Genomic DNA, 13,534 nt, shown 5'->3' on the forward strand with positions numbered 1-13,534 from the left:
TAGCTTAAATCTGACTTCTGCTAATTAATCTACAGATCATGCTTAATATAACAAATTGTTCAATATGCAATTTCACCAAATTTAAGATAGTGTATTGTGTATTTACGCAGGCTATGATACACAGCAGGGATTTGGTCTCAGAGTCAGCCCAAGTTGATATGATAATATGTATATATACTGCCAATACCCTGCTCTCACCCTCTATTCCCTCACCTTGTCTGCTTCACAATCTTGATTCTATATGGTTATCATCAAGGTATTGTAATGCCTGCCACACTATGCTCTTGAACACAGTTTGGAACCCCTTGACTACACTCCCCTTGTCATAGCTAAACCACCAGAATCACTGGGCTTCTTGTCTCCCATATTTTATTTGAAATATGCCACCTGTTTCTCACTGTAACATAGCCACAATGACATAAGTGCAGCATATACCCAGGAATTCTTGAACAATGCATGGGCCACTGTCTCACCCTTGACAATTGCAATTTGCTGGCACCATACTGGACTTGCCTCATCACCCTTGGTTCCTGATAACAATTGTTCAATCCAACAACAAGAAGTTCTTGTCAACAAAATGGAAAATCAACCTAACTTTATGTGCCCAGCCTTCCAGAACTTGTGGATGCTAATGGGCCCAGGTGAACAGGTACAAACCAAGTATGAGGCAACAGAGGAAGAAATCGTACATAGACTCAAAGTTGGGTTGACTCTTGGCAAGGACACCTAATTATTCCCTTTTTTTTCATTGTATTTCTCTGTAGCTACTCATTTCCTATGTTTGTTATAGTTGTCCTTTTTTGACTTTTGTATATAGCATATATGCAGTTACATAAGGAATCTGCAGCCAGAAGCTGGTTCTCCTGGCCTGCTTGCACTTGTTTACCCCAACCCCTTGTTGCCTCTAAATCACAATATGAAATACCACCATCAGTATTGTAGTCAAGAGGTTTGACTGTATATAGATGTGTAAGAAAGGGAGTGTAGCTTATGTGTGTGGGGTTCACTGACTAAATCAATATCATGGGTGCTGTCAATTGTGAGTGCTACTGTTGAAATATCTTGTAAATACTAGATTCTTCTAGTATGTTCCATGCACAGTAATCAAGTCAGTAAGTACAAGTCATTCAATGCACAGTCATATGCACAGCACTTTGCCATATGACTTGGTAGGTTTCTTGGGATATATAAAGGCCTGCACACAAGCCCTTTATCCTCACCTCTCTCTCTACTTCTCTTTTACTGTCTTTAATTTTGTATACAATTTAGTTTAGTTTAGTAATACATTTATATATACATCTATATACATTAGAGTTCAACAGCTACAGCGCTACTTAACTGTCCACTGGATTTATGCTTGAGTCTGGATTACAAGGGCTGACCCCCCCTTTGATTGTGTTTATGCAAAATGTCTCTTTGTGTTCCCTGCCTTGATTTGGGACTTTGTAACTTAGACATGTGGTGGCTGTGTATCTCAAATATCATAAGTGCAACATCCCTATTTTTTGAATTGCAGGCTTGTGAGAACTCTGCTGGACATTGATCCTACTCTTTTGACCCACTGAATAGACTCCCAGTCTGGTGATCCAATGCAGAAGATTAGCTGCTGATGACCAATCATAGACTAATCAACAAACATAACTATCTTTGATACTGCAGCAACTGACTTGGGGCACTCAATCATGTATGTAGGTGGATAAGTTATTTAATATATACTGGTTACATAGTTCTATATGACACATGGAAACTACAATTGAGGGGGGAGGGCAGGTTTAACTACCATTGCCTGTACTTGGTTGGCAGTATCATGGCTGGCTGCAGGGCCATTTTGACAAGGACAAGTAACACACAAGATTTTTGAGTATCTGGGAAGAAATTTGAGCTCAAGGTCAGTCTCAAAGTGATTGACTACATTTTCAAGGATCTCACCTTTTTTCAGACCCACAAACAGCAGGGCAAGTCACATGGCTTTGCTCCCTTTGAGTCAAGGGGGGCTCATGCTTGTTGGGTGTTGGGTGGGAGTTGGATAGGTGATAACCAGTGGTGGGGGTTGTGTTCTTCTTGTCATGAGCCACACCCCTATTGTGCCCTCTATTCACATACCAGGGCACTCATGGTACACACTACGGCCACCGGAAACACGCATATACTCGCACTTATGCACTCAGAAACCCCAGGTTCCCACATATAAGAGACTTATGGTCGACATGGCTGGACTTAGTGATATTCTCTAAGTCCAGGTCACATGACCTCCCCCCCTCCAGTCCTTTATCAAATACTATACTAAACTACTACGGATTTGAGGTGGGGGGGGGGATGACATAATCTCTTCTATAATAATATAATATTCAGACCTCGCCCGCGGGCTCCATTAACATTGGCCCGCGGCTAGGGGGGCGGGGGGAGTGCAACGTCCCCCAGCGACTTATATTATTAATATATCACTGTGCATCATATATACCATATATATCTTTGACAGTGGATATATATGGTAATAACCCCTCCAGATATGGGTTATGACATTGAAATCAAGCTGCTTACCTATACCCAGTATATATATACATATATATGTGTATATGTATTGCCTATAGGGGATGTAGGGATGACTAATGCCCCTACATCACTGATGCACAACATATTGTCCCAACAACACGACGTCAGATTACCATTTATGGTAACTCACCTTCCTAATTAGGAAAGAGACATAACTTGAAGAAGACTTTCAAGACAAATAGAGACTAAGCAACCTAGACTTACCAAAAATGGCAATCCCCTTTCCAAATTAGGAAAGAAGATGAAATGGATGGATGACTAAGCTTAGTCAGCTGAACTCTGATGAGTCAGCAACCAGATCACATGATCAACTCATTGATAACAAATCAAGTATGACTAAGCAGGATGACAAATGCTTAGTCAGCAACCAGGTCACATGACCAACTCATGAATGACAAATCAACTATGACCAAGCATAATGACAAATGCTTAGTCATCAAGTGCTACCTGCACTGCCACAATCACATGATGATGGCTGTGCTCGATCTCCGGGTAAAACCGGGCCGGATTGGGGAATAGGATTACCATATATGGAAATTGGATGAGTCATACTTATATTGTGGCTGTGCATGCCAAGAGTATGAGTCATACTTAAGCAGTGTTCCACGTGATCATGTGCTAAAAATAGAACCAACTCCGCCGAGACCTCACCTCACCGGTGTATTTCTTGGCTTTTGATTGGCTAATCAAGCACTGCCACATGGTTCTTTGACTCATACTGCTTCTTGAGGCTGTGCTACGGCTCCAAGAGGCTGTGCTCCCATTTGAAATATGTATATAGACCCAAGTGATGCCCAGGTATATATAGGGGTGGAACAAGCTGCTTAGAAAGCCAGCTTGATTTCCCTTGTCTTACAACCTATAGGGACAAGCAGGTGCTGCTACACCTAAAAAAGAGCAACTGAGTGATTAATTTCAAATTCAAATATCAACAACTGTCAACAAAGGGTCTCCACTGACTCTTATATCTGATCTGTGATAAGAAGTACTATCAGAGTCTTCTCATCACCTGGACCCTAGGTGTCCATTACTTTACTTGCAATCAGCTAAAGACCTCTTTGTGGGTTGCGCTATTTTGCTCTGATCAATAGAAGCTCTTGGAGTATTCTATTTGAAGAAGATACTGAGGTATCATTGATTATCAATTAAGATAGCCTTATCTTAAAGAACCACTTCTTAAAACACATGTCTGCCACTCCTGAACCTGACAGTGCCACAGGGGGTACAGATATTAGAAGAAACCCTAGTAGAACCAGTCGATCTTCAACCTTTGATGAAGGACCAGCAAGAAGGAGGGGAATCTCAGGAACCTCATCTGTAGGAACCTCTAGAGCCTCTTCTCCTACCTATACAGCAAGGGGACCATCTGTCATGCCAGGATCAATGCCTGGCTCTGAGGATGAAACTACTGTGATTGAGGATGATAGTACAGTAGAAAACCCTAGCATTATGATTACTGACACTTCTACCTTAGAACCCATAGTAGTGCAGGATACACCTCCTACACTACCAGCCACTCATAACCAGCCTTCCAACAGATCTTCTGTCACTATAGAAGACATTACTGCCCAGGAAGGGGATACCACTCTTAGGAGACACAACCTTACTGGTACCACCATAAGACAAGCCAGAACAAGAAGCACTTCCAATATGGGGTATCAGGAAACAGCCCTACAGAGCATTCCTGCATCCATTACATCTAGTAGGAGAACAAGCCCTGTAGAGCTTGACCAAAGGCTGGGGGAACCAACACTGGGTCACCAGCCAGCAGCATTAATTGCACACCAACCACAACCCCAGATACCTATGCAGGGGTTACCTTTATCCAGGGCTGCTATAGCTGACTATGAGGCCAAGAGCCATCAGGTGATGCCTCAAATCAGGGTAGAAGCAGCCATCAGCAGTGCCATCAATGATATCAAAGATGACATTGCCCTGAAGATGGGCCCTATCAAATACATACATGCTAATAGCTCTGAAAGTGCAGCTGCCCTGAGACAAGTAGGCAGAGATGTAGCAGACCTCAACCTGCAGACCAACTATATAAGAAGGAAATTAGGTGAAGTCTCTGAGGAGCAAAGAGCAGCTCAAACAGCCCATAACCACCTGGCAAATCAAGTAGAGGATCTACAAGACAAGGTGGATGCATTGCCTCAACTCTTTCAGGATGTACAATCTAGGATAGCTACCATGGAGGAAAGACTTTTGGAAGCAATTTTGGAGGTAGACAGGAAGATAGGACTACCTAAAGAACCAGAGCCAGAAGGAACTGAGACTGAAAGCAACAGTGAGGAAGAAGATGGTGATAGTCTTCATCTCTCTAGACAAAGACAGTCCTCTCCAGCCAGAAGAACCTCCATTCCAAAAGAAGCCAGACTTAAACAGCCAAATGCCTTCAATGGAAAAAGAGGTACTGAAGCTGAAACATTCATCATGAAGATGGAAATGTATTTCAAAGAGTATCCTGGTACCTTCACTGATGAGAGAAAGATCAGGGCCACCTTAACCAATATGGGAGAAGGTGAACCAGTCAAATGGGCCAGTCCCCTGATGCAGAAACATCTCAGTGATGAACCTCATGAGTACCTTACCTCCTGGAATGCATTCAAAGCAGCATTCCTACTCAACTTCAGTGATCCATCCAAAAGGGATAGGGCTATTAGGGAAATCAATAGCCTAAAACAAACTGGATCAGCACAAATTTATGCCAGCCAATTCCGAATTTTAAAGGAAGATCTTGATTGGGATGAGAAAGCTCTCATTGACACCTTCAAAAAGGGACTCAAGATCAACCTGCAGTCAGAATTGATTCGCATGAAGATCACTACTCCTGAAATTGACAACTACTCTTTAGAGCAAATCATTGAAGTAGCCATCAGGACTGATGACATTCTTCAACAGGCTGCTTCAATCAAGGACACTACTACACCACCTAGTATCCTAAAGAAAGGAAAGACCAACAACTATAGACCTACAGAGAGGTTCCCTGCAGAGACTTTTCTGAGGAGAAGCCAAGCAGGTGAATGCCAAAAATGTGGGAGCAAGACTCACAGGCTAAAACAATGCCCTGAGAAATTCTACAAACCTGACCCAGTACTGGGAAAGAGAGGGACAGAGAAAAGGATAGAGGAGGATTGTGAATCCATAGAGTCAAAAAATTACCAAGGGCCTCTGTAACCATGTCAGAGACTCCCCTAGAACCCTCAGAGGATAGTGATGAAGTGTATTTATGAAAGGAACAAATGATACTCTATCCACTTACACTTCCATTGAGGGAATCATGGACCCTATTAAAACACTTATTGACTCTGGCTCTTCACAAAACTTCATGGATATTACCTTTGCTAGGAACCTCAAGATTCCTCTGATTGAACTCCACTCCCCTAGGACAGTCATAGCCATTGATGGGAAAGAGGTAGAAGAAAAAATTCGATATAAGGCCATCTTAAACCTTATCATTGAAGGAAGAACTTTCAGACAGACCTTTTATGCTATGCCACTAGGAGATACTCCACTTATCCTAGGTCTCTCCTGGCTAAGAGAAGCCAACCCTACCATCTGCTGGAGGGATTTCTCATTAAGCTATAAGGATGAGGAACCTATGAAAGGAAAACTGGCAGAGATACTGGAACTCCCTTCTGAGATAGAAGACTTCCAAGATGTATTCTCTGAAGAGCTCTTTAAACAACTCCCTCAACACAGATCCTTTGACTGCTCCATTAACTTCAAGGAAGGGAGTGAACTTCCAAAACCTGCTAAAGCCTATCCCATGTCTCCAGCAGAGTCCAAAGCCATGAAGGAATATATGGAAAAGGAACTATTGGATGGGAAAATTGAGCCAAGTCACTCTCCTATTGCTTCCCCATGCTTCTTTGTGAGGAAAGCTGATGGGGGACTGAGACTAGTAGTGGACTATAGGAAGATCAATGACATCACCATCACAGATCAATTCCCCATGCCCTTGCAGTCTGACCTTCTAGAAAAGGTCAAGGATGCCAAGATTTTCTCCAAACTTGATCTGAAGTCAGGATACAATAACATCAGGATCAAGGCAGGAGAGGAATGGAAAACTGCTTTCAGGACAAAGGATGGTCTCTTTCAGTATTGTGTGATGCCCTTTGGCTTGAGAAATGCCCCTCAAATCTTCCAGAGGTTGATGAATCATATTTTCCATGACATGATTGATGTGTCAGTAATTATCTACTTAGATGATATACTGATCTACTCTAGGAATAGAGAAGAACACACCAAACATCTCAGGGAAGTACTTAGAAGAATCAGGGACAACAACCTATACCTGAAACTTGCAAAGTGCCTATTCTACACCACTGAAGTGACCTATATTGGCATTGTGATTACCCCAGAAGGTATCTCCATGGAGAAAGAAAAGATTAAGGCAGTACAGGAATGGAAGGAACCTAAGACTGTCAAGCAACTGCAGTCTTTCATAGGATTTGCCAACTTCTACAGACGCTTTATCAAGGACTTCAGCACTATTGTAAAACCCCTAACTCTACTTACCAGGCAGGAAGTAAAGTGGAAGTGGGGTGAAGCTGAACAGCAAGCCTTTGATAGGGTCAAGGAGGAAATTGGAAAGGACCCAGTACTTATTCACCCTGATGCCCAGAAACCTTACTTCTTAGAAACTGATGCCTCTGGAGTAGCTATGGGTGCTGTCCTTAGCCAAAGACACACTGATGGCTACCTACACCCTATTGCCTTCCTATCAAAGAGCTTTGATGATGCCCAGACCAACTATGACACACATGACAAGGAGCTACTAGCCATCATTACTTCCCTGGAACATTGGAGACTTTTCCTGGAAGGCACAACTGAGCCCATCACAGTCTACACTGATCACAAAAACCTGGAATACTGGAAGACAGCTCACACCTTCAACAGGCGACATGCAAGGTGGTACCAAATCCTGGCACCCTTCAACTTCAACATTGTCTACAGACCTGGAAAGATGTCTGAAAAGCCTGATGCCCTATCAAGAAGACCTGATCACTTAGACATTCCCAACAAGGAACAGATAATGATTGATCCTAAACACTTCCTGGTAATGAAGGCAGAGGTAACAACAGACATTATTTCTCAGATCAGAGAGGCTCAGGATGAAGATGAGTCAATTCAAACACTGATTGCCACTGTCAAACACAAGGAAGAACTTCCTCCTAGTGTAGCAAAACAATTTACTAAATACCAATGGAAAGAAGAACTCCTATGGTATGAGGAGAGAATTTTTGTACCAGACAGCAAGGCTATCAGACTTGAACTCCTAGAACAGTACCATGACTCCCCCATTGCTGGCCATCAAGGGCAAGCACGTACTTTGGAACTCCTGTCAAGAGATTACTATTGGCCAGGAATGAAAGCCCAAGTAAACAGATATGTGGAATCATGTGAAAACTGTCAAAGGAGTAAAGGCCACAAACATACAGTCCCCATAAGACCACTACCTATTCCAAGCAGGCCCTGGGAGGATATTGCCTATGACATGATAGTCAAACTTCCACTATCCAATGGATATGACAGTATTCTAGTGGTAATAGACCGCTTTTCAAAGCAGGCCCATTTCATTCCTTGTATAGAAAAAACCAATGCTAAGGAAATGGCTGAAATCTTTATCAAGGAAGTATGGAAACTGCATGGTACCCCTAGGACAACAATCTCAGATAGAGGCAGAGTATTCAACAATGAATTCCAAAGGGCCTTATATGAGAAATTGGGAATAAAACCTCTATACTCTACTGCCTATCACCCTGAGACAGATGGCCTGGCAGAAAGAACAAACCAATGGTTGGAGGGATTCTTGCGCAGCTACTGCAACTATGCACAAGATGATTGGGCAAAGTGGCTACCTATAGCTGAGTTCTGTCACAACAATCAAGTCAACTCTACAACTGGCAAATCAGCCTTTGAGACAGTGTATGGAATGCACCCAAGATGGAATATTGCACCTACCACCTCCAATGTACCACATGCAGAAGACATGACCAAACAGATGGAACTAATCTGGGATGAAGTCAAGGCCTCCATGGAGTTCCACAAAGCAAAGGAAAAGGCACCCAGACAGGAATACAAAGTAGGAGATAAGGTGTGGCTAATGACCACCAATATCCAAACAAAGAGACCTGCAAAGAAGCTGGACAACAAGAAAGCTGGACCCTTCACTATCATTGAAAAGATCTCATCCCATGCTTACAGACTAGACCTTCCTAACACCATAAAAATCCACAATGTGTTCCATCTCAATCTCCTGGCTCCCTTCAAAGAGGACACTGACTTCCACAGAAGACAAGTGAAACCTCCCCCCATCATAACAGAGGAAGGAGAAGAGGAGTATGAAGTGGAAAAGATTGTGGCATGGAGACAGGACAAAGAAGGGCTGAGATATCAAGTCAGATGGAAAGGATATGATGAGCTAGAGGATACCATGGAGAGAGCTGAAAAGATTGCCCAACTGCCTGAGATCATGGAGAGATTCAAAAAGGAGTTCCCTAATGGGCCTCTACCTCCTGAAATCAAAACCCCAGGAAAGAAAAAGAAGACAATAAAGGGGAAATCTGCTTATATGAGTGTGTCTCACTCTAACAGATATGCACCTCTTCAAGTCCCCTAAAGAGGCGCAAAAGGGGGGGCAATGTCATGAGCCACACCCCTATTGTGCCCTCTATTCACATACCAGGGCACTCATGGTACACACTACGGCCACCGGAAACACGCATATACTCGCACTTATGCACTCAGAAACCCCAGGTTCCCACATATAAGAGACTTATGGTCGACATGGCTGGACTTAGTGATATTCTCTAAGTCCAGGTCACATGACCTCCCCCCCTCCAGTCCTTTATCAAATACTATACTAAACTACTACGGATTTGAGGTGGGGGGGGGGATGACATAATCTCTTCTATAATAATATAATATTCAGACCTCGCCCGCGGGCTCCATTAACATTGGCCCGCGGCTAGGGGGGCGGGGGGAGTGCAACGTCCCCCAGCGACTTATATTATTAATATATCACTGTGCATCATATATACCATATATATCTTTGACAGTGGATATATATGGTAATAACCCCTCCAGATATGGGTTATGACACTTCTAACTTGCACATTTTGTAGACTATTACACCCTCTTAAGATATACCATTGGATTTGCATCATTTTTCTGATATTTTTAGTATTTTTTACAGGCTTGATATCTTATGTTTTCCAATCACATGAACTTGGCACTTATTATGCCAAGATGCTGTGCCAAGGGTGCTTAGGAGAAATCCATGCTTCTGCACAGCCATGGCATGCTTCTCTTTTCACATGTACTCTTCTTTTCTCACAAGCATGGAACATGTAAATAGTCTACTCTTGTCTCTATATACAACAGGAAAATTGCTTGGAGACCCCAAGTTGATTTTACCTTGTCTCTCTTCCAAAACAGGTTTCAGAAGCCAGCTGAGTAGCTGGAACCCAGTAGTAATGTAGCTCACCCCTTTATCAGACCTACCACACCTGTTAAGAGTTGTGTAAGTACAGGAGTAAGAAAGAATTACTATATACAAAATGTATATGGGAATACTAAGAATTAATAGTAAGAATCAGAATATATGCACAGAATATATGCACAATATAGGCTAAGTTATCAGGAATAACAACTCCTAACAAATAGTCTAGCAACTATGAAGTGCAGGTGGTTGGTTATGTATAGTACCTAAAGCTAATGTTACTTAAGCCTAAGTGACTAAGAGTATGTATACTTAACATCTCTGGGATAGTACCTTAAGTAAGAAGGTTACCTGACTAATGTACAGGATTTATAGGATTTGCCTAATAAGTATAGGACTTATAGGTGCTTAAGTGTTACACCCGCTTCACATATACCATTGGATTTGCCTGAATTTTCTGATATTTATAGAATTTTTTCCGAACCCTGTATCTTTTGTTTTTTGATCACGTGATCTTGGCGCTTACTATGCCAAGATGCCGCGCCAAGATGCTGTGCCAAGGGCGCTTAGGGATAATCCACACATCCACGCAGCCTGCAGCATGCTTCCTTTTTCATATCTTTACTTCTTTTCTCACAAGCTTTGACCACCTGTAGATAGTTCTCTTGTGTATAAATACAAGAGGGAAACTGCTTGGAAACCCCAAGTCAATTTTACCTTGTCTCTTACTCACTAGAGAAGGTATCCAGCCAGCTAAGTAGCCGGCCCTCAGTTACCAGAAGCCACTTACCCCCCTAACTTCACTCACCACACCTCCAGGCCTCTGGCCCCCTTGCATTGACAGTAGCCAGTTAGTTGTTGCCTCAAGCAACTTAGTATAGTTATTAGTTAGCTGTAGATAGACAGATTACATAAGCAGTGTAGTAGTATGGCCACAAGCGCCTGCCCCCACTAGCAAGTACCCACATTACCGTGGTGTACAACATTAAGTAAGACTTAAGACTTATGGGATTTACCTAAAATATATCTAGGATTGATGAGATATTGTAGATAAAGCTATCAACAATATGGGCGGTATGGTGGATTGAAACACTATCACTCAATCACAACAATTGTTACAGTATTGTTGCACTATACTCAATGTTGGACTCAACAACTATGACAGTCAAGGGACACAGGGTTGCAGTAAGCACTCTAATAGGTTACCCTGTGTCTGTTGGGACTGACCTATGGTCTTAGTGCGCCAAATAACCTCCTATGCTGTTTACAGTGAGTCAATCACTAAAGTAAATGCGCAGATAAGCTGTTAAAGGCTTGTGTGTATATGTCAATATATAAGAGTAAAAGTAGGATAAAAGTAGGATGCATTAGAAGTGTCTTCACAGGGTGCTTTTATACCCTGAGAAGGCACACAAACAAGTATATACATGATTGATACCAAGAGGGGGTACAGGAGGTACATGTGGCAACTGAAACACTTGAGGGAGCCAATACTTTGGTACATGGTAAACTGTTGTACAACACTGTAAGGTGGGTACTTGCTAATGGTGGGCGCTTGAGGCTGTATCTACTACAAGGTAAATCTTAACTACTTATGTAATCTAGGCTATACTACTGAGCGCTTAAGGCGCTATACTACTATCTACTGAGTGCAAAGGGGCCAGAGGCCTGGGAGGTGCAGTAAGTAAGGTAGAGTGGTAAGTGGCTCTGCTACTAAAGGGCCAGCTACTTAGCTGGCTGGTAACCTTCTCTAGTGAATAAGAGACAAGGTAAAATCAACTTGGGGTTTCCAAGTGATTTTCCTACTGTATATGTAGACAAAGAGGTGCTATCTACATGGTCTGTGCGTGTGAGAAAGGTAGTACATAAATGAAATAAGAAGAGTGCTGTGGGCCAAGCATGTCATGACCTTCATTGGCATGACATAATTTTTCACTATTTTCTATCTTTTTTCTAAGACACTTTCCTTTTTTGGTATATATTTATGACTCATCAAGATCACGTGACATATTTGATATATGATGTGAAATTGTAAATGACTCACTATTTTGTACTGTTGTTTTTGATGTGGCTTTTCTCTTGTACATAAACCAGGTCAAGTTGCTGCTAGAACAGCAAGACTTGACCTCTTTGTCAATTCACCTGAGTTCTTACCTATTCTCTTTGCCCAGGCCCCTAGTTGGCCATAAGTGCACTCTACTATAACCCCATAACCCAGGCCTTGTTGCCCTCTACCCTTACCATACCCCTTGGGCCTTTGTTGCCCCTCTTTGCCTCATAGTCCATTGGTGATAGGGCCACGGACTTTAAGCCACTGTCGTAGACACACTTGATACCAGGGAATTTATTCCCATTTTCTCGAATTTAAACGAAAGCAAACGGACAACATTTTCGATCACGTGACCTCGGCGCTTATATCATACGCTAAGCGCCGAGCCACGTCCCCTTCCGCACTTACCTCAGCATACGTAGCCACCTCCACCTGATGACATCACTATGACACGTCAGTGACACGTATGCATGAGTAAGGCCGACTGCGGAGCGGGGTTCTTATTGGATTATATATTTGATATGATGTATTTGTAATTAGTCACTCTGTAGAATATATAAGGAGGCCAACCGACCATGGTAACACCCAGGTCAATTACCTCTTGTCGCATCCCCATTGCTGTACGAGGGCCTTAAGCCCAGTAACCCACTTAGTTACTTAGTTCACACCGCCTTAAGCGGCTTCTTCACTGTAGTTACATAGCTGGTCATCGCCCTTACGGCCTTGGTCATTGTAGTATAGCTGGTCGTCGCCGTAGGATAGCTTGCCGCCGCCTTACGCGGTTCTCTACTTATGTCGTAGACACAATCGATACCAGGGAATTTATTCCCAATTTCTCGAATTTAAACGAAGGCAATCGAAGAACATTTTTAGTCACGTGACATCGGCGCTTACATCATACGCTAAGCGCCGAGCCACGTCCCCATCCGCGCTTACTAAGCACACGTAGCCACCTCCACTTGATGACATCACTATGACACGTCAGTGACACGTATGCATGAGTAAGGCCAACTGCGGAACGGGGTTCTTATTTGATACAGTATTTGATATAATGTATTTGTAATTAGCTAGCTTGTAGAATATATAAGGAGGCACACCAACCATGGTAACACCCAGGTCGATTACCTCTTGTTGTATCTCACTCAGTGTACAAGGGCCCTACAGCCCAGTAAATACTAGTTAACTACTTAGATCGCCTACACCGCCTTAAGCGGCTTCATCACTGTACTTAGATAGCTTGTCACCGCCTTAAGCGGTCTTGTCGTCGTAGGATAGTTGCTCGTCGCCGTAGCTAGGTTCGTCGTCGCCTTAAGCGACTTTTCTCATTTGTACTCCGCGGCCACAAGTGCCATCCTCCTCGACGCCCTAACGGACGTTTAGGACACTAGGTAATCAACCTTACGTCGGTTGCAAACCGTTTTGCACACCCACCACTAAGACTCAACCCCGGAGAAGAATACCTGTACTAGCACGACCGAAATCAC

General features: G+C 43.0%; 2 protein-coding genes across 2 annotated transcripts; both read left to right on the plus strand.

Annotated features, from left to right (window-relative positions):
• Positions 1 to 3,738: 3,738 nt before the first annotated feature.
• RhiXN_08162 (Retrotransposon-derived protein PEG10) lies at positions 3,739 to 5,730 on the plus strand (the record flags this gene model as incomplete). The annotated part of the gene is made up of 1 exon (XM_043327978.1): positions 3,739 to 5,730. One exon carries the CDS (start codon positions 3,739 to 3,741, stop codon positions 5,728 to 5,730), a length of 1,992 nt encoding a protein of 663 aa, XP_043183363.1.
• Positions 5,731 to 5,833: 103 nt separating this feature from the next.
• On the plus strand, positions 5,834 to 9,178 carry RhiXN_08163 (Retrotransposable element Tf2 protein; the record flags this gene model as incomplete). Its single annotated transcript, XM_043327979.1, has 2 exons — positions 5,834 to 6,741; positions 6,790 to 9,178. The coding sequence occupies 2 exons, from the start codon at positions 5,834 to 5,836 to the stop codon at positions 9,176 to 9,178; spliced, it is 3,297 nt and encodes a 1,098-aa protein (XP_043183364.1).
• Positions 9,179 to 13,534: the final 4,356 nt, after the last annotated feature.

This window comes from Rhizoctonia solani, chromosome 9 (genome assembly GCF_016906535.1).
Source record: "Rhizoctonia solani chromosome 9, complete sequence".
In the NCBI taxonomy this organism is placed as follows: domain Eukaryota; kingdom Fungi; phylum Basidiomycota; class Agaricomycetes; order Cantharellales; family Ceratobasidiaceae; genus Rhizoctonia; species Rhizoctonia solani.